Here is a 25,816-nt window from a genome sequence, read left to right on the forward strand (position 1 = left end):
ACCAGTATGGAAATGATTGTGACTAATAGAGAGGAAACCCACATTTGTCTAAAAGCTTTCTAACCATATCTCTGACTAGCAGCTATAGAAAACAAACTTGAAGTGTGCAGTTAAAATAATTCCTCTAGAAAAAATAGGACGTTTTATTCACAAATGCACTCCATACTTCCCATCCCTAGGACACAGTAGATAACAATCATTTACCCTTATCAAAATGCCACTTAAAACAATGATCCAGAAAGTTTTTTTTCTCTCTTGTTTTGGTTTAGAACTGTGACTTCATCCACTTGGGGAGATTCCAGAGTGGAAACTACTTCCAGTGCCGGACTAAGCAATTTCTAGTACCCGGTAAATTAATTTTAAGAGTTGCCTGGGGGACCAAGATTAAATAATTTGCCTATGATCACAACTTGTCTTTGGCAGAGGCAGGATTTGAGCCCAGATCTTCTTGACTCTATAACCATTTTTCTTTCAATTTCTCCACTCTGCTTGGTTCCATCTAACTGCTCCTCAGTCTCCTTTACTGATTTTTCATACCTACTAATGTGGGTGTTTCCCAAAAGTCCAATCTGAACCTTCTTTTTGCTCTATAGATTTTCACTTGGTGATTCATCAGTTCCCATGACTTTAATTATTTTCTCTATGCAGATGATTTCCAAATCTAGATATCCTGCCCAAGGTCTCTTGAACTAGCCACTCACCTCCAGCTATTTCGTGGGCAATTTGAACGATAGATATCTCAAATTTAATATATTCAAAATAAAATCCATTACTTTAATTAATCCCCTCCCAAATTTTTGTTTGAGGATGCTATTATCCCATCACCTATGATCACAACTTTGGAATCATTCTAGACTCCTCAATCACCCAAACATTTCATACCAAATCTTGTTTTTAAAACACCTGTCCTATATATCTCCTTCTCTTGCTCTCATACAGCCAGCCACAAGTCTAGTTCAGGTCCTCATTAATTTTGGATTACTCCTCTAGGCTTTTAATTACTTGAAGCCTCTGTACATCAATATAATCTTAAACTGATGCCCAAGTTGATTTTCCTAAAGCACAAATCTGATCACTATCACTGTCCTGCTCAGTGAACTCCGGTGGCTTCTTATCTCCAATTTCTCCACATAAATTCCTCTTTAGCATTTGAAACTCTTCATAACTTAGCTTCTTCCTACCTTTTCCTGTCTTCTCACACTTTTCCTTCCCTCCACCACATTCTACATTGGCCTGATTGCTGTTAACTCTAGATCTACAAACTTCCTCTTCTTTGTATTGGCTGTCCCCCATTCCTGGGGATTTCGGACTCCATTTCCCTGGCTTCCCTCAAGTCTCAGCTCAAATTCCACCTTCTGCAGGAGTCATTTCTTTCCTCCTATCACTAGGTATTGGCGTGTTGTTTCCCCCATTCGGATGTGAGCTCCTGGAAGGCAGAGACCACGTTTTGGTTTTGGGTAGTTCTCCCTCCCCCACACCTCCACCCTTTCGTTCTATTCTCAGCGCTAATTACATGTATGTCTAACAAATTCTAATGGGCTGCGAGGTGCTTAATAAAGGCTTGCTGAGCAATGACCAGGCAGGCTTCCGGAGGCCGTGTCCACGCTACGCACCTCTGAGAGAGGGGGCTGCTTTTCCTTCTTTTGCAATGAGGGGAGGGGAAAGGAGGCAGGAGGAGGGCGGGAGAGAAAATAACTTTCTGGTGATTGAGGAGACTGCGACAACAGCCGGGGACAGGATGCTAAGCGCCTGAACGGGGAGCGCGGGAGTCAGGAGCGTCGCGAGCCTAGCTGCCCTGGCCCCGCCGCGCTCCTCCCCAGCTCTCCTGCCGCCGCCTCCAGGTTTTTCGTTTCGGATTCTCAGGCCCGAATCCTCACATTTCTGTCGACATTATCCAGGCACCGAGCCCTAGAAGCTCCATTCTGGCTCCAACGACCCCGGGCGAAAAAGCAGCATTTCCTCAGTCTATTGCGCTTTCCCCCCGGCTACTGCTACTGCCGTCCCCAGGGCCAGGGCCAGACCAGGCCGCGGCCCACCTTCTTTCCTCTTCTGTCCCTCTCGGCTTGCCGTTCCGAACCAGGTGAGCTCAAGAAGCTTCCGGTCCTGCGCGCGTCGCGTCCTATCCCCGCCCTGCCGGGGTTGCCATGGTAGCGGGTGGTGGGGCGGGCCGGCAGGGCGAGGCCGGATCGGCGAGGCCACAACCCTGGGGCCGGGTTGGGGCTGGGGCTGGGGCTGGGGCTGGGGCTGGGGCTGCGGCTGCGGCTGCGACTGCTCGGAGCCGGGCCCGCGGGGCCGCAGGATGGGCTGAGGCGGTGGAGGCCCTGACCAGGTCAACGGCGGGGGGAGCGGAGGGGGTGCTGCCGCCGGGCCGCGCCCGGCCGGGGCCGGGGAGCCGCGGGTTTGAGGAGGGGGATGGAGGATTGAGGCAATGTGGGAGCCTAGGTAATGGGAGATGACTCTGGCTGGGCGCGGGGGTGGAGATTTGGGACTCTGATTCGGGAGGGGACGGAGGCCTTTGGAAACTTGTGGGAAGAGGTTCTTACCCAAGGTGGGGGAGTGATGGGGGGTGCGGAGTCTCTGAGGACCTCATCTTGGAGGAACCGCCCGCCCTGGGGATGGGTCAGGTAGTGAGACTTGGAGGGGGGATGTGAGGGGCGTCTGGAGGATTTAGACTGCCCTAGGCCTGGGTGAAGAAACTGAGACCTGGCCCACCTTCTAGATTGGGCAGGGAGGTTCGAAGTGATGGGGGATGGGGTCCCCAGGTATTAGGGGATTATTTCTGAAGTTGTGGGAGAAGCCAGAGTTTGATGGTAGTGGTTGAAACTCTGTAAATATAGTTAGGAATTATATGTGTAATGGGAATAGAACCATAAGGTTATGAGGAGTGCCTGTGCCCCAAAAGAAAGAAGGGGGAAGAAGAAAACTTGCATTTTCCTTTACTCATCTTATATTGGGACTAAGTTCACGGATTCCGAAATATTCAAAATCCTTTGTTTTCTTTTAGGAAGAACTTCCGGTGCAAATAAATTTGTTCTAGAGATAGATTTCCAGCCTGGAGCAAGTGCAAATATAAACATTTATCTTTTTTTTTTTTTTTTTTTTTTTTTTAATGAAGAACTAGAAACCAGTCTTGAAAATGGAGATGTATGAAACCCTTGGAAAAGTGGGAGAGGGAAGTTATGGAACGGTCATGAAGTGTAAACATAAGGATACTGGGCAGATAGTAGCCATTAAGATATTTTATGAAAAACCGGAAAAATCTGTCAACAAAATTGCAATGAGAGAAATAAAGTTTCTAAAGGTTTGCTTCTTTTGCCTTAATTGCTATTGTAAGTCAAGAGAAATGACTAGAAAATAAGTCATTTCCATATTAGGATATTTTGATAAATTATGTGCTCTGTGTCATTAATTTTGTTTGCTCTTCATGATTCATGGAAAAAGTTCAGTAGAGAAGTTACAGAAAGTATTTTGAAATTTTAGCAAATAAAACTTAAAATGCATGCACAAAAATTCAAGATTTTAAAGCCCTACTTTATGAAAGAATCATTCAGATTAAGCAATTGAAAGTGTACAATTCTGTCTTACAATAATAGTGAAGGAAGATTCAATCTTTATTCTCCAGGAATTTGCAGTTAAAGGAAAACATACTTAAATAGTTAAGATTAATAGAGTATAAATGCCAAGTAAGTTGTACAATAAGCATTATAGGAAGGGGTTATTATTATAGGAAGCCTGTGGTTTGAGAAAGGTTCAGTTGGAATTTGAGTTTCATATGACAGATTGAGTAAGTTTCAGATAAGTTTCTGACCATGGTATTTCTGACCATGGTAACCATATGAGAGAAGGTGGGAAGGAAAGGAAATGTGTAGAGAGTACATGATTTTCTGTAGGTAAGTCATAGAAGATATAGTTGGAGAGTTAGATTGAGGCCAGATTGTGGAAGACGTTGAAATTTCATGCTAAGGTTCTTTTGAGTAGGAACAAAAACATATAAAGTAATAGTCGTGGAATTTAAACCAGACTTGCTCACTGCCTAAAATAATAGTATGCCATTCTTAAAAGTTTTTAAAAAGTGCTTTACATTCTTTAGGTAGTACAAGTGCCACTTACCCCCATTTTAGAGAAGAGGAAACAAACTAAGTGGCTTTCACCAAAGTCATACAAGGAGGTAATGACAGAACTGGGACTTTAATCCAAATCTTTTGACCCCAAGTCCATTGTTCCAAAGTTTCTAGCCTAAGTGACTAGGGGAATTGTGGTATCACTGCTGTCTAAGCACAGCTTAGTCTAAGGACAGCTACTTTGAAAGGGAAAATGAAATTTCCTTATCCAGTTTTGAGGTTGGAAGAAATGTACATTTGCATAGAAATGATCTTTTCAGTGGTAAAAGTAGATGGAATCTGGAGGAAAAAATTAGATGAGTATAATTGTAAAAATCAGGTGAGAACCTGATTATGAACCTTAACTATACATAATAATTAAACTACCCATGTATTTCATTTAGTAGGATATGAAGTGGAAAGATGAAGCAACACTTAAGAATACAATTATCTAGATATTTGTTTTAATTTGAACTATATACAAAACATTGATAGTTGATTACCACTTTTTTAGGGAAGCAGCTTTTTCTTTAATACAAAAATATTTTTTACCTCTTCTGGATTTACATTGTTACTCAGTTGTTTTTCAGTCTGTCCAACTCTTAATGACCCCATTTGAGGTTTTTCTTGGCAAAGATACTGAGATGGTCTGCCTTTTCCTTGAAAGGGAGATCATGCTGATATCATTTTGTAGAGAATACAAAAGGCTGTCAAAAAGATCTAGGTTCAAATATTATCAATAAAATTAACTGTATGACCTTGAGCAAATCACTTAAAATTTTTAACCTAAGATTTCTTTAATAAGTCATCTAACTCTAGATTCTTACAATGAAAAAATCATGTTCTTTGTATATTTTTAAGACCACTTTTGTAATCATAATATGTGCCTTATTACTGTTATATTTCGGTAGAAATAGAACTTTTCCCATAGAAAATACCTTTGTCTCTAGTTTTTCTTTGGGGTAGTGGAGCTGGTTATTTTTTCTGTTAAATTGCTTTGGAAAAAATGATCATTTTTCACAAGATATTTGTGATAATGTGTATTGTTAAGGCATTTGTAAAATTGTGTATAAATGTCATCATGGCTGTTAAATAAAACTTATTTTGAGACACTTCAAATGTGTTATCTCTGATTTGCTTACTTCTAGCATGACTTTGGGTTGACGGCATTGAATTTGAGTGCTTTTTCGTTTGAACTAGATAGAATCCTTACTTTAAATTTAAAGCCTTAACTGCTGATGACAATTTGAACTAAATCTAGTTTCTTCCAAGAGATATGATTTCTATAAAAGCTCTGTGAAACATCATTAGTGGGTATGCTTCTATGGAACACAACTCTACCATTTGCAGGAAAAAAAATAATAGAACTAGAATCAAAAAAGGAAGTTGGGCATGGTTTTGATTTCATTGTAACGTTTAAAGAAAATGTGACCACTTGTTCTGGATAATTTACTTATAGTATATCTATTTGCCCTTTCAAAACATACTTTATTTTCATTACCTTTGTCTTTTCCACAGAATGGCCCAAAAGTCTGAGTGGTTTTAATAAAACAGCAATCAGATTTGTGGACCACCTGGTACAATAAAAACCAAACCAGAAACTATATTCTTTTTTTTGATTTAGTGGTTTATGTTGCAGAGATCAGAAGTAATTATTCTTTTTACTGCTATCCTTGTGTTACCAGACATTATCTACTTGGGGAGCTGGGATAAAAAATTTAAAACTTTTTTTAAAATTTATGAATTAAAAGAACTAAAGAGTAATATTACATAATTTAGTTTTTAAAAATCCACCAAAAGGAGGCTTTAAAAAGCCCCTTGGAATAAATGTAAATATTTTGCCACAAATTGCTTAATAATTTAATAAATAGCATTAAAATGTACCTTTTTCAACTACTGTTTCAACTACAGTAGTTTTCAAAACTACAGTTTTGGTAAAATTGGGAAAGAATATTACCACCTAAATTTTTTCTTTTTTAGAGAATTGGTAATTTAACATATATAAACTTAGGATTTATAGTCAAAAGATAGTATTTGTTGTACGTGAAAAGCCAGTAAAAAAAAAAAAAAGACTTTCTGTACTTTAATGCTGGAAATGATAGAATGTTTGCTACAATGTAGGTGGTTTTTGTTTTTGGTTTTGGTTTTTTTTGGAAATTGATGAATAGCTCAGCAGTTTTTACCTCTATAAGAGTGTCCTTGAATATATGAATTGAGTTGAAATATACTTATCTCAGATGACTGAGTATTGAATGGATTATCCTTATTTTTGTTTTTTAAACAGTAAAAGATTTGAGAAATAACATTTTTGGCACCTTGAAAAACTTGTAACAGTGAAAGATATAATTATTTTAAGAAATTTTGGTGCAAAATCAAGATGGTTCTTATCATGGGAAATATTTTGTACATTTAACTGAGCAATGTGGACATATATATGGCACTATACTACCCACAGATAGCTTCACAAATTCCTATTAAATTGCTGTAGATAAGTTTAAATTATAGGCACACATCTAAAGGAAAAGTTTCATATGAGAAGTTTTTAAGTATTTTAAAGATTCTCTTGCATTTTGATAATTTGGATGACCACCCCCTACTTCTTACATTCTTTTTTAGTGTTCAGCATCTAAGTGAGGTTACAATAACTGGTAGTTCTTTGACATATAGACATCAAGCAGTAAAATTGTCTTTATAACATCTACTATATCACTGAAATCAATTAAAAATTTTAAGCTCTGTTGAAATAAAAGCTCTTATTTACTACCATTTAGTAAAGATGTTGGATTGGCCTCCAAGTGGAATTTAAAAGTTCACATTGATAATTCTTTAGCACTTTGCCAAATATCAATATCAGCTTACTTCTGCCTATAGTTATCCTGGAATAAGCAGATATGAAAAAATGAAGGGTCATATTGACAAGGAGACATTGCCTTTACTTAAAGAAGATCCTTCAATGGACCAAAATTCCCTTAATTTATGACTCAATTTGAAATACTAGAGGTAAAGTGATAATTTAATCTCAATTCAATATTATGTAGGAATTGTATACAAGTTAGAGTGTTTAGGATGATTTCTGAAAACCTTTTTTTTCTTTTGTTAATAGCAGTTTCGCCATGAAAATCTGGTCAATCTAATTGAAGTATTCAGACAAAAAAAGAAAATTCATTTGGTATTTGAATTTATTGATCACACAGTTTTAGATGAGTTACAGCATTGCTGTCATGGACTTGAAAGTAAACGACTAAGAAAATATCTTTTCCAAATCCTTCGGGCCATAGAATATCTTCACAACAATAATGTAAGTGCTTCATGGTAAACTGATATAATTTTGGGCTTACTATCTATACCCTCATGCTATTTAAAAGTTAATTTGTTATTAGGTTGCTAATGTTTACTTCCATAATGATCATAATAAGATTAAATGACTGTGGAAGTACTATTGGAAACCATATACAGATAAGCGGAAGGCTATAATCAAGGGGCCATAATTGGGGATCTAGAATATTTAACCAAGAAAAAATACTGAAACAATTAAGAATTAAGAAAAGGAAGTGGAAACTGTGAGCTTTCATGGTTTCAAGAAGAACAGGTCAGAACAAAATAACATTTTCATTTTTTGACAGATGAATCAGACTTGATGGGTCAGAATGCCTGAATTTTAGCAAAGCATTTGACTAGCTATCCTAGTGGACAAAATAGAAAGATGAAAAGTAGATATAGTTAAGTTAGATGGAATTGTAAGTGATCAAATTATGGAATCAAAAGACAAGTGAATAAAGAAATGTCATCAGAGAGGGAAATGTCTACAGGGGATAATTAAACCTTCTAGACCTATGTTAATTCTATCAGTGATTTGGGTGAAGGTATAGATAGGATACTTAAAATATCTCCAGATATTTTAGAGATTTGGTTAACATGTCAATTGATAGAATTGGGATTCAGAAAGCTCTAAATAGTATCTGATAATATGAAAGTATATTTCAACCTCAATTCAATAATTTTAGGGTTTGTAATACAAATTACTATGTTTCAATTAGTTCCTCAAAACCTTCAAAAATGAAACCAAGTTTTAAAAAGTGAGCTAATTCAAAATCCTCCACTTGTAGAACTAATTTTTTGAATCAAAGTACAAAATGGAAGAAGTGTGACTGTCAACAAGCATTTTTTAAAGCCTTTATCATGGGCCATGCAGAGTGATAAGCTTTAGAGATACAAATTTTGATATGAAGATGTGGGAGGTTAATAGATTTAGAAGGCATTATGAATCAGTAGTGTAATATCAACTCAAACTAACACTGTCACAGGTTACATTTATGGAATTATAGTGTCCAGAATATGAGAGCCTATAATCCCACCATATTCTGCCCTTGTCAAATTGAATCTGAAATATTTTGTTTGGTTCTAAGTGCCAGTTTAGGAAATATATTACCAAACTTTAGATGCATCCAGAGGAGGGTGAGTAATCATGATGGGTGAAGAGATGAGTAAAGACCTTGACATTTCATATGACATCAGTTAAAGGAACTTTCAGTATTTAGGCTTAGAGAAGAGAGGACTTGGGGGAGGGAGCACAATAATTTCTTTCAAGTATTTAGAAACCTGTCCTGTGAAAGAGAGAGGGTATTTTTTTCTGCTTGGTCTTAGAGGGCAGATTAGGGACCAGTGGGTAGAAAATCCCCAAAGCAGAGATCTTCTTCCTTGCATATAAAGAAAAGCTTCCTGACAATTAGAGCTATCCAAAAGTGGAATGGGTTGCCTCTCTAATTACTGAGTTCTCTATCACTGTAGGTCTTCATATGGAGACTGGATAACCACTTTTGGAAGGTGTTATAGAGGGGAATTCCTATTCAGTTACAAATTGGATTAGGTGATCTCTGAGGTCTTTTCTAATTCTGATTCTGATTACATGTTAATATGGTTCAAAATGAAGACATGGGGAACTAAGGTGTTCCTAATATAAGAATGAACAGTAAGGTCAATCCTAGAAGATTTTCTGAAGGAAGTAAGTGTTGAGCTATTGCAATAGATTTGAAGATCCAGAAATGTGGGTTATAGAGGGGTGGGTGTAAAGCATGGGGATATGGATTTTGGAGATGGCATCCTGTTTACCTTGACTTCCTGGAGTCTTCTTTTGAAAGAATTGAGAAAGAAATTACTTTGATGATATGTGGAAGCTTACTTAGGGAAAAATATATATATTTTATATATATATATATATATATATATATATATATAAAGAAATGTAGTGGTGTCTTGTATCCTATTTAGGACCTTTCAGTTCAGCAACATTTTATTAAATAACTTTTGTGTGTAGAATTACAAAGTGTAGATAAGGATGGAAATTATCCTCATTAGAGCTCATGATATAATAGGAAATGACACATAACTAATCATTAATAAAATAGCACAGAGAAAGTATCTTAGAGAGGTACAAAAGGAGGTATAGTATGAAATCCCATTGAAAGAAAAGTCATTGCTTTATTACTCACTATAGTGATCAGAGGAGGCTTTAGAGAAGAATTAACTAATATTAGGTTTTGAAGTATAGGAATGATTTTAATAGGCAGTTGGAGGAGTACAGCTAGTCCAGATATGGAGCTAAGTGAGCATAAGCAAAGAAACAGGAAAGTGCATAGCATGGTTAGTAGGGACAGCAGTCTAGTTTGTCTATGACAGACTAAATAGGAGAAAATAGTGTGTGATAAATTTGGAAAGAATACCAGGTTAGCAGTAGATTGTGGGCTATTGGATGCTAGTTAAACTCGGTAGATTATTAAGAAACTATTGAAATTTTTTGAGCAAAAAAATGGCATAATCCAATTTGTACATAATGGATATTGCAATAGAATGAATAACAGATTGGAGGAGAAAAAGATTGGAGGCAAAAAAGGTGTAATTTTGCAATAATGAAAGCAGATGGCAGTGAGGGTTTCTACTAATGTAGTAAGATTGGGAATATAGAAGAGGGAACAAATGTGATGTGAAGTAGAGATAGAATGAATGAAACTTGGTCACTGATTGTGGTGTGGGGAAAAATTGATGACATTAAGTTGTCAGATATTGGAGACTGAGTGAATGGCGTTACCACTGACAGTGAATTCAATGGGAGAGAGAAAGAGAAATTGTTGACTTGTTCAAATTTTTAGTTGGAGATAGGGGTCTGGCTGGAGCTTAAAAGAAAGGTTAGAATCGTAGATATAACTCTGGGAGATATCTGCAGAGGTGATAATTGAGTCCTAAAAAGTAAATAGGTTTCCAAAGAAGAATGTGCTTGAAGAAAGAGAGGCGAGCCAGAAATAAAACCTCTGGAATATCCATTAAGGTATTGGGAAGAGAATAAGGAGTTGGTGAAAGTGATGTAGGAGCAATTAGAGAAACAAGAAAATCAAAAAGTGTATAATTTCTAAATTTAAAGCAGGGTTAATCTAGGAGGGAAATGTAAGATATTGTGAAAAAGTCAAGAAGGACTGGAAAAAAATTTGCCATGTTAATTATTGTTAACTTTGAAAAACGTTAGTGAGGAAGAGAAGAATAAAATTTTCAGAGAAGAGCAAAGAAAAAGTGGGTGGGGAGGAAATAAAGATATTGTGTGTTAAATAACCTTCTAAACAGATTATTAGGATGTGATGGCCACTGGATTGGAGTAAATAGGAGGGAAGAGGGTGGAGATAATGGAATGGAAGTTGAATTGGGAGGAGGAGGAAGGAAGGGTACAAGAGATTACTTGAATAATTTGTAGACAGTTGAGAAAAAGCAGGTTGAAAGACTAAGGTTGAAGATGCATTAGATAGTATGTTTATTTGTCAAAGGATGATTAGAAGATCAGGAAGATTTGGGATCAAGAGCACATATGGAGGGGATTAACTTTACAAGAGATAACTTCATCTGAGACTGGGGTGAAGAAGAATAAATGATGCTGAGTAGTTGAGATTGGGAAGAAAAAAAATTGAAGTTTTACTTCAGATCTAATTTCATCGAATTGTATCACAGTGACACTGTCATTTGATCTAAATATGAAGTTAAGGAGTCACTGCAAAAAATGAAGGAAAGTCAATAATAGTAGAGTAAAAGTTATTAAGCAACATTAAAGAGCTAGTTGGTTGCACTTACCATAAATCATAGTGAGCAAATTCACATTTTTTATTTGCCACCATCTAAACCATTTCTGCTCAAAGCCTGCCACAATGTTTTGTACATATTATGTGCTTAATGTTTGTTCATTTGGTATTGATTTATGTGATCTATTATTTTAAAAATTTGAGTACTGTGTGCTGTGCTCTGACGTAGTTTATAACTGAGTTGGAAAGGACATTATGAGGAATATGGAATAAATAACAATAAAAGATAATATACAAATAAGTGATATAGACAGTAAGGATTATAGATGATGAGAAAAGGGGGAATCATTTTGATTAGTTAGTTGGAGCAGGCTTCAAAAAAGAACTAAGAACTAAACTTGGACCTGGAAACATGGGTAAAATTTGAATCTGTGGAAAGGAGGGAAAAAAAACTTACCAGGAAACTTTGTACCCAACTCTTATCTCTATCCTTTTGTATTTGGCCAAGGGCCTTCCTAAGGAGCTGTAATTCAATCCTTGATCTAAACCTCCTGCCTTTGGCCTCTAAGCTATGAAGACTTTACCACAAACTTTGAGTCAATTTCTGATCCAAGCCACCCATGACTGGCTTCTTTGCCTCAGAAACTTCTTTTTTGAAATTTATTCAATTTGAACTATAGTTTTTGTTTCCTGGCTGGTTGTTTGCCTGTTTCTGCTTCTTGCAACTGGCATTCTGGGACACATGCTATGAATTTGGATCTTGAGAGAAGGCTTTGAAGTATCCTCAGTAGACATCTCCCTAGAAACAGATATTCTGCCAGAACTCATTCTTTAATGATGAGCATATTCTCTCCCCTCATACCCTCCTTATCCTGGTACTTCTGAACACTGACTGCTAAGTACAAGCCTCATTTATCTTCTCCAACTAAATGTTCCCGCTCATCTTGCTCAGTTGTTGTATCTACCCCTTACTATGTCCTCCTTTAGATCTATACACCCCTTATACTGTGCTGCCTTGAATTCCTGCTCCATACTTAAGAAACATGCTTTCATCTTTTTAAAATATTTTTTCCAATTACATAAAAAGACAATTTTTAATACTAATTTTTTTCAAATTTTGAGTTCCAAATTTCTTCCTTCTCCTTCATCCCCTCCCTCCCTTATAGATTATATTTGTATATTCGTGTAAAAACATTTTCATATTAATCATGTTATTAAAGAATAGACCAAAAGAATAAAAATTTTAGAAAGTGAAAGTAGTATGTTTCATCTGCATTCAGACTCAATCAGTTCTTTCTCTGGAAGTGGATAATATTTTGCATCATGAGTCCTTTGGAATTGTCTTGGATCATTGAAATGCTGAAAATAGTTAAAAGTCATTCATGGTTGATCACAGTACAATATTGCTGTTACTGTATACTTTGTTCCTTGGTTCTACTCACTTCATTTTACATTAGTTCATGCAAGTCTTTCCAACCTTTTTTTCCAAAAGAATTCTGAGTGTCTCCATTTCTTATGCTTTTACTCAATTCTTAAGTTTCTGTAATATAGCATCTCATCTTTAACTTGACACTGCTCTTTCAAAGTCAGTTGTGATCTCTTAATTACCAAATCTAATACATTTCATCAGCCTTCATCTTTCTTCATATCTCTGCAAACTTTTAGCACTGTCCATTATCTCCCCTTGTGAATGCTTTCTCATCTATAAATTTTCATGATAGTCTCTCCTTATTCTCTTCCTAGGTTTTTGATAGTTCCTCCATTTCCTTTACTAGATGTTAATCTGAATCAGAACCACTAATTGGGTTGGGAGGGAGGAGGAGATATGCCCCAAGCTATGTCTTTGGCTCTTCTTTTCCCCTTAATAATATTTTATTTTTTCAAATACACATAGTTTCCAACATTTTGTGTTCCAAATTTTCCTCTTCCCTCTCTTGCCACTCCTCTTTCCAAGATAGCAAGCAATCTTATATAGATTAAATAAAGGCATGGCATTATCTTAAACATTTTCCTTTTTCACTCTTTCTATCTTCTGGCACTCACTGAAATCCTCCTCCTCCTGACACCATCCTTGACAGGATCCCTGACCACCCTTCCTGTATTATTTTCTTTTATTAACAGTTATTTTAAACTTAAATTCAAAATAGAAAAAGAAAAAAATTATTACCATGTGCAAAGCAGAACATAACAGAGAATTTAAAATATAAAACAATAAATTTTCCATTTCAAAAAAGCTTATATAATAAATACTACACATTGTGTTCAAAGAGAAATACTACACATCTTTGCTTCCTTGTAGATTTTTTTCTGTTCTCTGTTGTGTACTTTTTACTTTTATTTTTTTTACTCCTTTCCCTCTCCCCACAAAAAGGCTACAATTAATTGGATACATACACAGACACAGACACATACACATATACCCACACATACACATATATCTTCATAAATAATTATAATCATACACATATATTACACTTATATTCATGTATATAAGATATACTATGCTTGTTTGTCCTCTGTTTCTCTGAAGGTGGATAACATCTTCCTTTATAAGTGTAAATCCTATATTTTTCTTAATCCACCTGCTCATTTCCTATACTATAGCAATATTCCAACCTTATACTGTAGTTTCTCTCTCTATTTTATCTTTAACTTTGACATCATGATTACTACCTCTACATTTTTTACATAGTAAATTCTACTCCTAATCTTTTTTTTTGTTTGTGTGTATCTCTTACTTCCTCTCCCTTCTGACTCCTCGGTTTTATTTCTACCCACTACTTGCCCTCCTATTATTTAACTTACTCCAAGGATCCCTCCTTTGTCCTCTGCCCTTACCCTTTCTCCTTGCCTTCTTCTTTCTGTCTGAATTTAGTAGACTTTATAGTTTTCCAAATATATCTTTATCCCATTCCTGTTAACCTGCATTCTATTCTTTACCCTATCCTTATCCTATTTTCTCATCCCCTTATTTCATTATAAATTTATAAGATTTTTACTCCCTTCTAAATGTATGTTTTTCTCTCTTTAACCCATATCTGATATGAATAAGGTTCCTTTTTAAAATCCCTCCCTTATCCCCTTCTTCTCCTTGTTATCTTACCCTCTTATTTCTTTCTAAATTTAGAAGATTTTTATACCGTCAGGATTTATATGTATTGTTCCCATTCCCCATGAAAGTAGGGTTCTAGAATTACTAGCCTTCCTTCCCCATATAATTCATCTGCATCAGTTCTGCCTCTCACACCTCATCTGTAAAAGATAATTATTCTTTTTATCTTCTGTTTCTCTTGGATCTTTTATGTCAAATTTTCTATTAAGTTCAAATCTTTTTGCCACAAAATCCTGAAAATCTAGCAATTCATTAAATGTCCAATTATTTTTTTCTATTCAAGATTATGTTTAACTTTGCTGGTATGATATTTACAGCCACAACTCGAATTGTTTTGCTCTTTGATATATAATGTTCCAAGACCTATGGTCTCTTAAAATAGCCACTGTTAGGTCTTGTGTGATTCTAATTGTTTTTTGCCGTAATTAAATTGTTTTTTGTTGTTGCTTATAATATTTTCAACTTGAACTGGGAGTTTTGGGATTTGGCTATGACATTCCTGTAGGTTTTCCTTATAGGATCTCTTTCATGTGGTAATTAGTGGATTTTTTTTTTTTCTATTTTTACTTTCTGTTCTTGTTCTAACACTTGGGAAAATTTTTCTTTTATAAAGAATATATATGAATATATATATGTATATAATTTTTATTTCTTGTATTATTGCATCAGGATTCTTTTTCTGATCATAGTTTATTCCAGTCCAGTTATTCTTATGTTTTCTCTTCTTGATCTGTTCTCCATATCAATTGTTTTTCTTATGAAATATTTCACATTCCTTGGTTGAATAAATTGTGGTATATGAATATTATGGAATATTACTGTTCTGTAAGAAATGACCAACAGGATAATTTCAGAAAGGCCTGGAGAGACTTACATGAACTGATGCTGAGTGAAATGAGCAGGACCAGGAGATCATTATATACTTCAACAACAATACTATATGATGACCAGTTCTGATGGACCAGGCCATCCTCAGCAACGAGATCAACCAAATCATTTCTAATGGAGCAGTAATGAACTGAACTAGCTATGCCCAGAAAAAGAACTCTGGGAGATGACTAAAAACCATTACATTGAATTCCCAATCCCTATATTTATGCACACCTGCATTTTTGATTTCCTTCACAAGCTAATTGTACAATATTTCAGAGTCTGATTCTTTTTCTACAACAAAATAACGTTTTGGTCATGTATACTTATTGTGTATCTAATTTATATTTTAATATATTTAACATCTACTGGTCATCCTGCCATCTAGGGGAGGGGGTGGGGGGGGTAAGAGGCGAAAAATTGGAACAAGAGGTTTGGCAATTGTTAATCCTGTAAAGTTACCCATGTATATATCCTGTAAATAAAAGGCTATTAAATAAAAAAAAAAAGAAGAAATATTTCACATTCTTTTCATTTTATATATATATATTTTTGTTTCTGACTTCTTGCCCACTTTTAATTTTCTTTTTTTAACTAAAGTTTTTTATTCTCAAAATATATGCATGGATAATTTTCACCATTCACCCTTGCAAAAACCTTGTGTTCCAAATTTTTTCCCTCTTTTTCCCCAACCTGTCCCCTAGATCGCAAGAGTAATCCAATATATGTTAAACATGTGCAATTTCTCTATACATATTTCTACAGTTATTATTCTGCACAAGAAAAATCAGATCAAAAAGAAAAAAATTAGAAAAAAAGCAAAATGCAAGCACACAATAACAAAAAGAGTGAAAATATCATGCTGTGATCCACATTCAGTTCCTACAGTCCTCTCTCTGGGTGTAGATGGCTCTCTTCATCACAAGATCATTGGAACTTGCCTGAATCATCTCATTGTTGAATGTCTATCAGAATTGATCATTATATAATCTTGCTATTGCCATGTAATGAAGAACTATTTACCTTCTCATACCTTGTTTAAGATGTCTGATGTATTACTTCACATGAATGATCTGGATCCCTAAAGATCATGGCCATTTCTCTTGGCCAATTGTCTGGCTTATCACTAGTCATCCATGTTCAGATTGTAGAAAGAGAATAGCCTCAGGCTACAAAATTATTTCTATTAATGGTACACTCTCCAGATAAAATCATGGTTTCTGATACATGGTGTTTGCTGGTTAGAACATAATTCACATTTAACTCATACTTGGTCAGAGATATTTATCTCTGATTAGCACTTTTCAAATTGTAAGTCAATGGGTTATCTATCCATACTCAAATTTGTCTGAATCTATCCATGCCTTCACATGAATCCAGGCAAACTTTTCAGTGATAACACATCAACACATAAAACTTCAGTTTGTGGTTGAGATAAATGATCTCAGTATTAGTGAACCACTTACTGGCAACTGAAATAGCTATTGTAGCCATTTTCCTCCAGTACAAAACTGCCTTCAGACCATCTAGGCTGATGTCACTGTGTAACAATTGTTGTATGTTGTTGTATGTTAAAGGACACCCTTAAGAAAGTCAAAAGCCCATAGTGATGCATGTGAAAGACTATTAACATACTTCTTTAAGGTCTGTCTGATCATATTTGTACTAATATCCTCAAAAGGTATATCAAAACATTAATTCAGTATTAACTTTTCAAATTGTTTCTGATTCTTTTTAGTAATATATCCATAGAGCATTCATTAAGGAGCTTTGTAATCATGGCATAATCATTCATAAATTTTACATTAGACATTAAATCCAGAAATGTCTTTATTTCCTATAGTTCCTGACAGTTCTTAGTATGTGACCAAGTATTGTGTTCTGTCTTCTCAAAGTCAGTACTGTCTTAGTTCTTGACAGAAGTGATGCACACTAGTATTTGTCAATTTAAAGCTTTAGATTATCAACTTTTTGATGATCTAGTAGCTATAGTAGTATCCCTGTAGAAGGAACTTGGACAAATCAGTTGTTATCCCTGGGCCTTAATTTCTTCATCTGTAAAATAAGATAGCCTTCAAAGCTATGATCCTGTGATCCAGATAAATCATTGTCTTTAATTCATGTCATTCACCACCTTTTCTATGATATGTGGGAAAGTGCCAGAAATTCCTAAAGAGTATATACTCAAACTGGTAGAATCTCATTGAACAAATAAAAAGCTGGTTTGTTCTCTTTGTCTACCACAAGGATCTTATAATAGTTACTGTGCAGGTTCAACACAGAAACTGATTAGCAGACAATTAATGACATCCTTAATTCATAGTACAGTACAATCCATCTTAGTTCTCAAGAACCTTTAGAATTCAAGTTTAAATAGTTTAAGCATAACCAGGTTTTTTCTAAATTTTTTTAGACCACCAGTTCTGGTGAAGCATAGGGACTTTGAGATTCCATGATGCTATTGATTAATAGGTCTTTCAGATGTTTCCTAAACTCCTCCATTTCTAGAAGAGTGATTTTTCAAGACCCATCATAAAGACCAGGAATCATATAAGTAGAGGATGATGAAATCCCTCCTTATGCATATCATGTCTCCTATTCATGCAATAAAAAGATATCACCCCTGGAATTGCATTTATTCCTGAGATAGACCTTCTGTTTCTTGGATACTAGAGAATCTTTGAAATACTTTTCCCTTATCCATTCTTGGGATGGTGTATTCAGTGCTCATCATAGTGGTACTATATTGTCATGAAGCTTGGTGCCCTTTAATAGCTCTGTCTTTTCTCTTTCTGTACCATTTTACATAGAAAGCAGGTGGTCAAAGTATTCAGACATTCAGGTCTAGATTGCTGCCTGTAGTGTTTCATTGTCCCTATGTATAGACTGGAGTTGGTCCCAGTCAAAACAGAAAGCCCAGAAAAAGTGGCTGCACCTAGACATACCACATCTTCAGTGTCTGATCTATCTCTGATGCCCATAACTTTCCCAGGAAACTCCCAAATGTTTTAAACTATAACCCTATTAGGAGTAATCTTCACTCAGGCCACAGAGATTAAGCCTTCATTGACTATAGAGGTATATGACCCATAGTTTCTTCATGAAATGACTAGAACATAATTGTTACTGGATTCTACAGTCTAGAACAGCAAAGTATGACACATCTTAATCATCACTGTCTCTCAGTGGATCCAGGAAAGGTTGCTAAGCCAGGGATTACTTTCTTAGTTTCTTCAGGTATCTGTATCCACAGTATTCCCTGCAATTTGTGAAGTTAGTCTGGTAGACAGATTCTTGGAAGATCAATACTAGATTTCTTTCTGAGTTGTGTACATATTGTCAGTAGTTGCATCAAAATATTGTTCAGCCTCTATGGGTATGCTATTTCCATATAGTGTGGGGAAGAAATGTGCTGCCTTCTGCTTGGACAACTCCTAGGTTAGGGAACTTCAAGACTGTAGATATTCCCTTTGAATCTCTATCCTCTATCCTCTTCCAAAAGTACTTCCAAAAAGCAGGTTGATTTAGTAAAAACCAAAGAAGAAAAAGAAAGCCAAAGGAGGAAATAGGGCAGGAAGCCTCTATGGGTGCAAATGGACCTAAAAGAAGAGGTCCTATTACTCATCTGGGGTCATTTCTGTACATTCTGTACATAAAACTATTTAGGGCAGGAAGTCAGGTTAGTTACTAAATCCTACATAAAAATTCTAATTCAGTGTCTGGTTTGTAGAGGTAATGCTGGCTTATACTGGTAATGTACAAACTCTGGCAGATTCTACCAAGCTGGAAAAAAAAATGATCCTTATTTTTGTACAGCCCGTTTGAACACTCAATTTCAGTGATTGTAGCCAAGTAGTGGCAACAGCTAGCAAAATATAATAAGAATTGGATAGTTTTTGCAGCACCTACAAATATGGACTTTATTGTTTTACTCTAAATGTGAGATCATTGTTTAATCACTAACAAGTTGACATATCACTGAATTATATCAGTATTGGTGAATTTTTACTAATGAAACCAGAAGCCTAGGAAGTTAAAACCAAATGGAAGGATGGTTCACAGATTCTTCTTGGATAGGCAAATAAAGGAGTTGCTGCACTAAGTCTTATGTCTCTATTGGCAGCAAGAAATATTTTAGTCAACTGCAAAATCATCATGATGCAGTAGTGTGATGTGGTAGCCATAAAAACCAATGGAATCTTGGCCTATATTGACAAGCATAATTTTCAAAAATAGGGATGTGATGATCGCATTGTATTCTTGCTTGTCAGACCTCTGTTTAAGTTCATTGATAAACTAGACAGTGTCCAGAGGAGGGCAACTTATATGGTGAAGGGCCTTGAGTCCACATTGTTGTTGACTCATTTTACAGGAATATGACCCCATTTGGGGTTTTCTTGACAGAGATGCTACAATGTTTTCCATTTCCTTCTCCAGCTCATTTTACAGATTAGAAAACTGAGGCACATAGAGTTAAATGACTTGCCCAGGTTACACAGCTATTAAGTGACTGAGGTCAGAATTGAATGGATGTGTTCTTGATTCCAGGCCCAGCTCTGTATCACTGTGCCACCTACCTGCCCCATAATATGTCCAAAACACATGGTTGATGAATGACTGAGAGAAAAGAAGATTCAGTATCATATAGAGGAGATATATTAGACTTATTCTGTTTGACTCCTGGGAGCAATGCCTGAAAGTTTCAATGAGTTTAATTTAAACTTGATGTCGGGAAAAATTTCCAAACAATTTGAACCATCCAGCAGATAGCATTGGATTCCCTTTTCAGAGAAATTGCTCTGCCTCAAAGGTATTTTCCCTTCTTGGAGGTCTTCAAGCAGAGGCTGGACAAGCATTTGTCAAATCATTTATACAATTATATGGTAGGGTTCCTTTTGTGTAAGAATTGGATTAGATGGCTGTGGTAGCCATTGTGAACATTTGCAAAAAAGACCACCATGAAGATAATTGCAGCTTATGATATACCAGTTTCTGAACTGTTTTTCAGTTGAAGAAAATAAAAAGCTGGAGAAACTCTTCAAGAACTGGATAAGACACTCTAAATTAAATAAATATGTATATATATGTATGTATATATGTACATTTATTTAATTAAAATATATATAGTGACCTAAATGCAAAAGTAGGCATAGAAAGAATGAAATGAAAATAGTGAAAAATGTTGGAAAATGTAGTTTAGGATAAAGAAATGAAAAAATTTAAACCTCTTTCATGCCTATAATTTTATGTATGTTTCTTGAAGAGAGTTGGGAGGCCTTTGATGTGATGGCATCACCCAAAAGTGACTATAACTTAAGAAATGGCTGATTACCACTGTGAAAACTAGTTGTGTTTAGTTAGAATTGATTTATAAGAATAAAGATCAAAATATCAAATTAAATAGCAATAAGATAATGACAAATAGATAAAATATATCATAAAGATGACCACCATTTCCTAATAATATTTACCAATCTAAATTTGTCATTTTGTTAAGGGGGTCAGAAGAACCTGCTTCATTTTACAAATACTTGATTACCAGTCAGAAATAATACTAGTTTACAATATAAACTTGGCTAGAACATCATGAAATAAATTGACTCATAATGAGAAATAGCGAAGTAAAAAAAAGTTTACCAAAAAACTTGGCAAGAAATTCAGTTAAGCCATATCATTTCACAAAAGAATAAAAATGGAAGGACAAGAAACAAGCAAAATGAAGATCTGTCAAGATTTCTATAACTATTTTCCCAATAGAACATCCTTATTTGTAGTCAATACATAGAAAAGGTTCATGCTAAGTCAACATAATTTTGTAGGTGTTGGTATGATTTACAAGATATCTGAAAGAATGTAGGATACAAAACAAAAAGTAAATTAAGAAAATACATTTACATCTTTATAAAATTTTTATGATTATATATATAGAGAGAGCATCTTTATTGAAGATATGATAAAGGAACAGATGGGAAGTTTCAAACTTCTACATATTCTTACAGTCACACAGTTTACTAAAAAGTACAGATAATACAAAATAAAAACATTTTAATTTGGTAAAGGAAAATGCTTCCTTAAAGGTTCTTTTCCCACAAATTATCTTTCATATTATATATCAAAATCATTTAATAGTCATTGAAAAATGTAACAATGGAGAGGACTTTATTTAAACTCCTGATTACATCATTTGAGTAAGAAAACAGCAGAAAAATCATCCATGGAAAGTGATGTCCTCCAGATGCTTCTGTTTGTGGGTGACTTTATACTTATTGGAATATTGTAGAACATCCTAAATGAATTCATAGTCACTCAAAAGTATTAGACCTAACTTCACACAGGAAAAAACAAATAGGTGAAGGCTGCCTATTGTCTCAGACTATGATAGGCAAGTGGATGGAAGGTCCATAGAATTGATGCATCGTACATATATATTAGACAGGTGTGGAAGATGGACTAGGAATGGAATCTACAACTGAATAATAGAAACTAGCAGAATGAATTGCCTTTGGGAAATCACACAATGCTTTTAATCCAAGTTTGCCATTGAACAAAAACCTAATTTAGGAATTAAAATTTCAGGCCAGTGGCACCTAGAAGGCACAGTAGATAGAGCACTGGCCCTGAAGCCAGGAGAACCCGAGTTCAAATGTGACCTCAAACACTTAACACATCCTAGCTCTGTGACCCTGGGCAAGTCATTTAAGCTTCATCAAAAAAAAGTTTCGGGACGCATGAAGGACAATGGAGAGATGTCACTGGGCATAAATATGCTATAGCACATTACCAATGAATAATATGCCAAAAGTAGCATGAAATATAATTGATAAGATGGTGTAAAAGCAGAAAAGGAGGTGGGTTGGCCATGTAACAAAGCCAAAAGATAACAGATAAGCAACCCAAAAGCTATACTTGTATCTATTCAAGGATCTAAAAGATCTAGAAGGAAGATCCTCAGCATACTGGGGTAGACTCTGGAGTAGGGATTAATGAGATGATATGCACAAGAGTTGGACAGGTAGGTGGCACAGTAGGTAAGAGTGCCAGGTGTGGAGTCAGGAAGACTTATCTTTATTGGTTCAAGCCATACACTAGCTGTGTGACCTTGGGCATGCCACTTGATCGTGTTTGCCTCAGTCCCTCATTTGTAAAATAAACTGAAGCGGGAAATGGCAAACCTTTGCCAAGAAAACCCCAAATGGGGTCACAAAGAATTGAACATTACTGAAACCACTGAACAATAATAATATGCATCAGAATCACATAGGATGGAAAAGTATGAATGCAATCTGCACTTGTTAATAGAAGATGAGATCCCAGATCTATTTCAGTATCCAGAACTATAATATGTATATTGTCAGGATATCATAGTTTGAGCCTGGACCATATTAATTTCATCAAGTTGGCATTTTATAAATAAAGATCTTATTTTACTATCTCAAAATTTTCCAACAAATATTTCCAAAAAGTAATTGTTTCCATTGTAGTTACTTAGAAATTATTCTTTGGGATTATAGAATTAGTTGAATTTTTCTAAAACATATAGTGGAAATATTTCCAAAATTTAATACAATATGTCTTTGTCTTCCTTATATCCCTCTTCCCCACAAATAGATTATTCAAACAAAAGATCCTCAAAATGAAGCTATTGTGAATATAGACATGGCCTTAGAGTATGGAGGAAAAAACCTGAAGATACAATCCATATCTCCCTAATTTTATAATCCTTTTCTGAGTACTTGGTCATTCTTTTTGGAGTTTCATTTCATTCATTTTAATCTTCCATCATCTTCCATATGAAAGAAAGCAAAGTGCTCTGTTCAATAAAAGATTGACCATAAAATTGATAGGTGTTTTTTATTTTTGTTTTTGTTTTTATATTACTGTTTTTTTAATAGCTTTTTATTTGCAAGTTTTATGCACGGGTAATTTTACAGCATTGACAATTGCCAAACCTTTTGTTCCAATTTTTCTCCTCCTTCCCCCCATCCCCTTCCCTAGATGGCAGGATGACCAATACGTGTTAAATATATTAAAGTATAAATTAAATACAAAATAAGTATACATGACCAAACCATTATTTTGCTGTATAAAAAGTAGACTCTGAAATATTGTACAATTAGCCTGTGAAGGAAATCCAAAATGCAGGCAGGCAAAAATATAAGGATTGGCATTATTAATCAGAGAAATGCAAATTAAGATAACTCTGAGATACCACTACACACCTGTCAGATTGGCTAGAATGACAGGGAAAGATGATGCAGAATGTTGGAGGGGATGTAGGAAAACAGGGACACTGATAACATTGTTGGTGGAATTGTGAACACATCTAGCCATTCGGGAGAGCAATTTGGAGCTATGCCCAAAAAGTTATCAAACTGTGCATACCCTTTGATCCAGCAGTGTTTCTCCTAGGCTTATACCCCAAAGAGATACTAAAGAAGTGAAAGGGACCTGTATGTGCCAAAATGTTTGTGGCAGCCCTGTTTGTAGTGTCTAGAATCTGGAAAATGAATGGATGCCCATCAATTGGAGAATGGTTGAGTAAATTGTGGTATATGAATGTTATGGAATATTATTGTTCTGTAAGAAATGAACAGCAGGACGAATACAGAGAGGCTTGGAGAGAATTACATGAACTGATGTTGAGTGAAATGAGCAGAGCCAGGAGATCATTATATACCTCAACAACGATACTGTATGAGGATGTATTCTGATGGAAGTAGATTTCTTCGACAAAGAGAAGCTCTAACTCAGTTTCAGTTGATCAAGGATGGACAGAAGCAGCTACACCCAAAGAAAGAACACTAGGAAATGAATGTAAACTGCTTGCATTTTTGTTTTCCCTCCCAGCTTATTTATACCTTCTGAATCCAATTCTCCCTGAGCAACAAGAGAACTGTTCTGTTCTGCACACATATATTGTATCTAAGATCTACTGTAACCTATTTAACATGTATAGGACTGCTTGCCATCTTGGGGAGGGGGTGGAGGAAGGGAGGGGGAAAATTGGAACAGAAGTGAGTGCAAGGATAATGTTGTAAAAAATTACCCTGGCATGGGTTCTGGCAATAAAAAGTTATTAAAATATATATATATATATATATATATATATGGATATATATGGATTGAGAATTAAATGTAATGGTTCTTAGTCATCTCCCAGAGTTCTTGCACTGGGCATAGCTGGTTCAGTTCATTACTGCTCCATTGGAACTGATTTTGGTTCATCTCATTGCTGAAGATGGCCAGGTCCATCAGAATTGATCATCATATAGTATTGTTGTTGAAGTATATAATAATCTCCTGGCCCTGCTTGTTTCACTCAGCATCAGTTCGTGTAAGTCTCTCCAGGCATTTCTGAAATCATCCTGTTGGTCATTTCTTACTGAACAATAATATTCCATATTATTCATATATCACAGTTTATTCAGCCATTCTCCAATTGATGGGCATCCACTCAGTTTCCAGTTTCTGACCACTACAAAGAGGGCTGCCACAAACATTCTTGCACATAACAGGTCCCTTTCCCTTCTTTTAGATCTCTTTGGGATATAAGCCCAAAGCTATATCTTTGGGATATAGTAACACTGCTGAATAAAAGGGTATGCTTGATCGGTATTTTTTGCAAACATCCTCATTCAGCGCATCTCTGTCTGTCTGGGTATTATTAGCTTATCACTGTTTGCTCCACATTAACATCTAATTATTTCCAATTGTGCTGAATATAAAGATCTGACAAATAGATGGAAAATTTAGTTAATAGACTCTTTAACATGATTTAGACTCCAGATCTTCCCAAGATTGTCAGAAAGTTGAAACTTTCCATATTTTGAAGGAGGTTTAAATTCAAGGATATAAACTTGTATGGAATAGTGGTGGTGTAGATGAAAATGTAGTATTGATTTGCATATGCTTTCACCATATGGTTCTATAAAACTAAAGTTCAAAATATGACATAATGTCATTTTTTGTTTAATTAATCTTCACATGCATGTATGAATTTGGTATTAGATTTGGGGTGTGACCTAATAGGGGCAGAAATTGGGATCATATTTGTGATTCTCCTGATATAGGGAACTCCTTTTAAGGAACTTTGCCTGCCATGCAGTTTGTCTCCTTCTCTGCAACTTAGAGATCTGCCTAGAGTAGGGGGAATTTGTAACTTGTCCAGGGTCACATAGCTAGAATATGTCAGAGTCAATACTTTAATTTAGACCTTTAATATCTCATCTTATGTTATTTTTCATATATATATATACATATATGTATTGCATATATATTGTGTGTATATATGTTTAAACTAGAATTTAATTGGCATACATCATAAAGTTTTTGAATATTTCAGAGATATTTTGTGGATGGAGGTGAGTAATTAATAAAGTCTAGATCTTATTTGACAACTTCTCTAAGTTATTTACTCATCATAAAATGAGACAACTACCAGGTAGTTAGAAATGAGACTCCTTACCACTAGTCTATCCTTGCTCCAAAAGGGAGCCAAGCATAGTATACATACTTGAAACAACGTTAATCTTCTTGTAATGATAGCTCACACTTCCATAGCTCTTTAAGGTTTTTGAAGCACCTTGCTCAAAACAACCCTGTGAGATATAGTATCATTTTACAGATAAAGAAGAATGTTACAACCAGGATTCAAAGCCAGGACTCATAATTGGTGT

General features: G+C 35.4%; 1 protein-coding gene across 11 annotated transcripts in view; it reads left to right on the forward strand.

The window, feature by feature from the left end:
- The first annotated feature begins 1,518 nt into the window (after window positions 1–1,518).
- The window catches only part of CDKL3 (cyclin dependent kinase like 3), a 109,284-nt gene continuing 84,986 nt past the window's right edge, over window positions 1,519–25,816 (forward strand). For 2 of the 11 annotated variants that reach the window (XM_031953050.1, XM_031953044.1), the window contains exons 1-3: window positions 2,127–2,329; window positions 3,005–3,301; window positions 7,204–7,398. In XM_031953050.1, coding sequence (XP_031808910.1) covers window positions 3,137–3,301; window positions 7,204–7,398 — 360 coding nt within the window. In that variant the 5' untranslated portion in view covers window positions 2,127–2,329; window positions 3,005–3,136. Of the gene's footprint in view, window positions 2,081–2,126; window positions 2,330–3,004; window positions 3,302–6,971; window positions 7,101–7,203; window positions 7,399–25,816 lie in introns of those variants that run through there. The other 9 variants (XR_004232071.1, XM_031953051.1, XM_031953045.1 and 6 more) reach the window with 8 other exon arrangements.

The sequence above is a fragment of the Sarcophilus harrisii genome, chromosome 2 (genome assembly GCF_902635505.1).
Source record: "Sarcophilus harrisii chromosome 2, mSarHar1.11, whole genome shotgun sequence".
Classification (NCBI taxonomy): domain Eukaryota; kingdom Metazoa; phylum Chordata; class Mammalia; order Dasyuromorphia; family Dasyuridae; genus Sarcophilus; species Sarcophilus harrisii.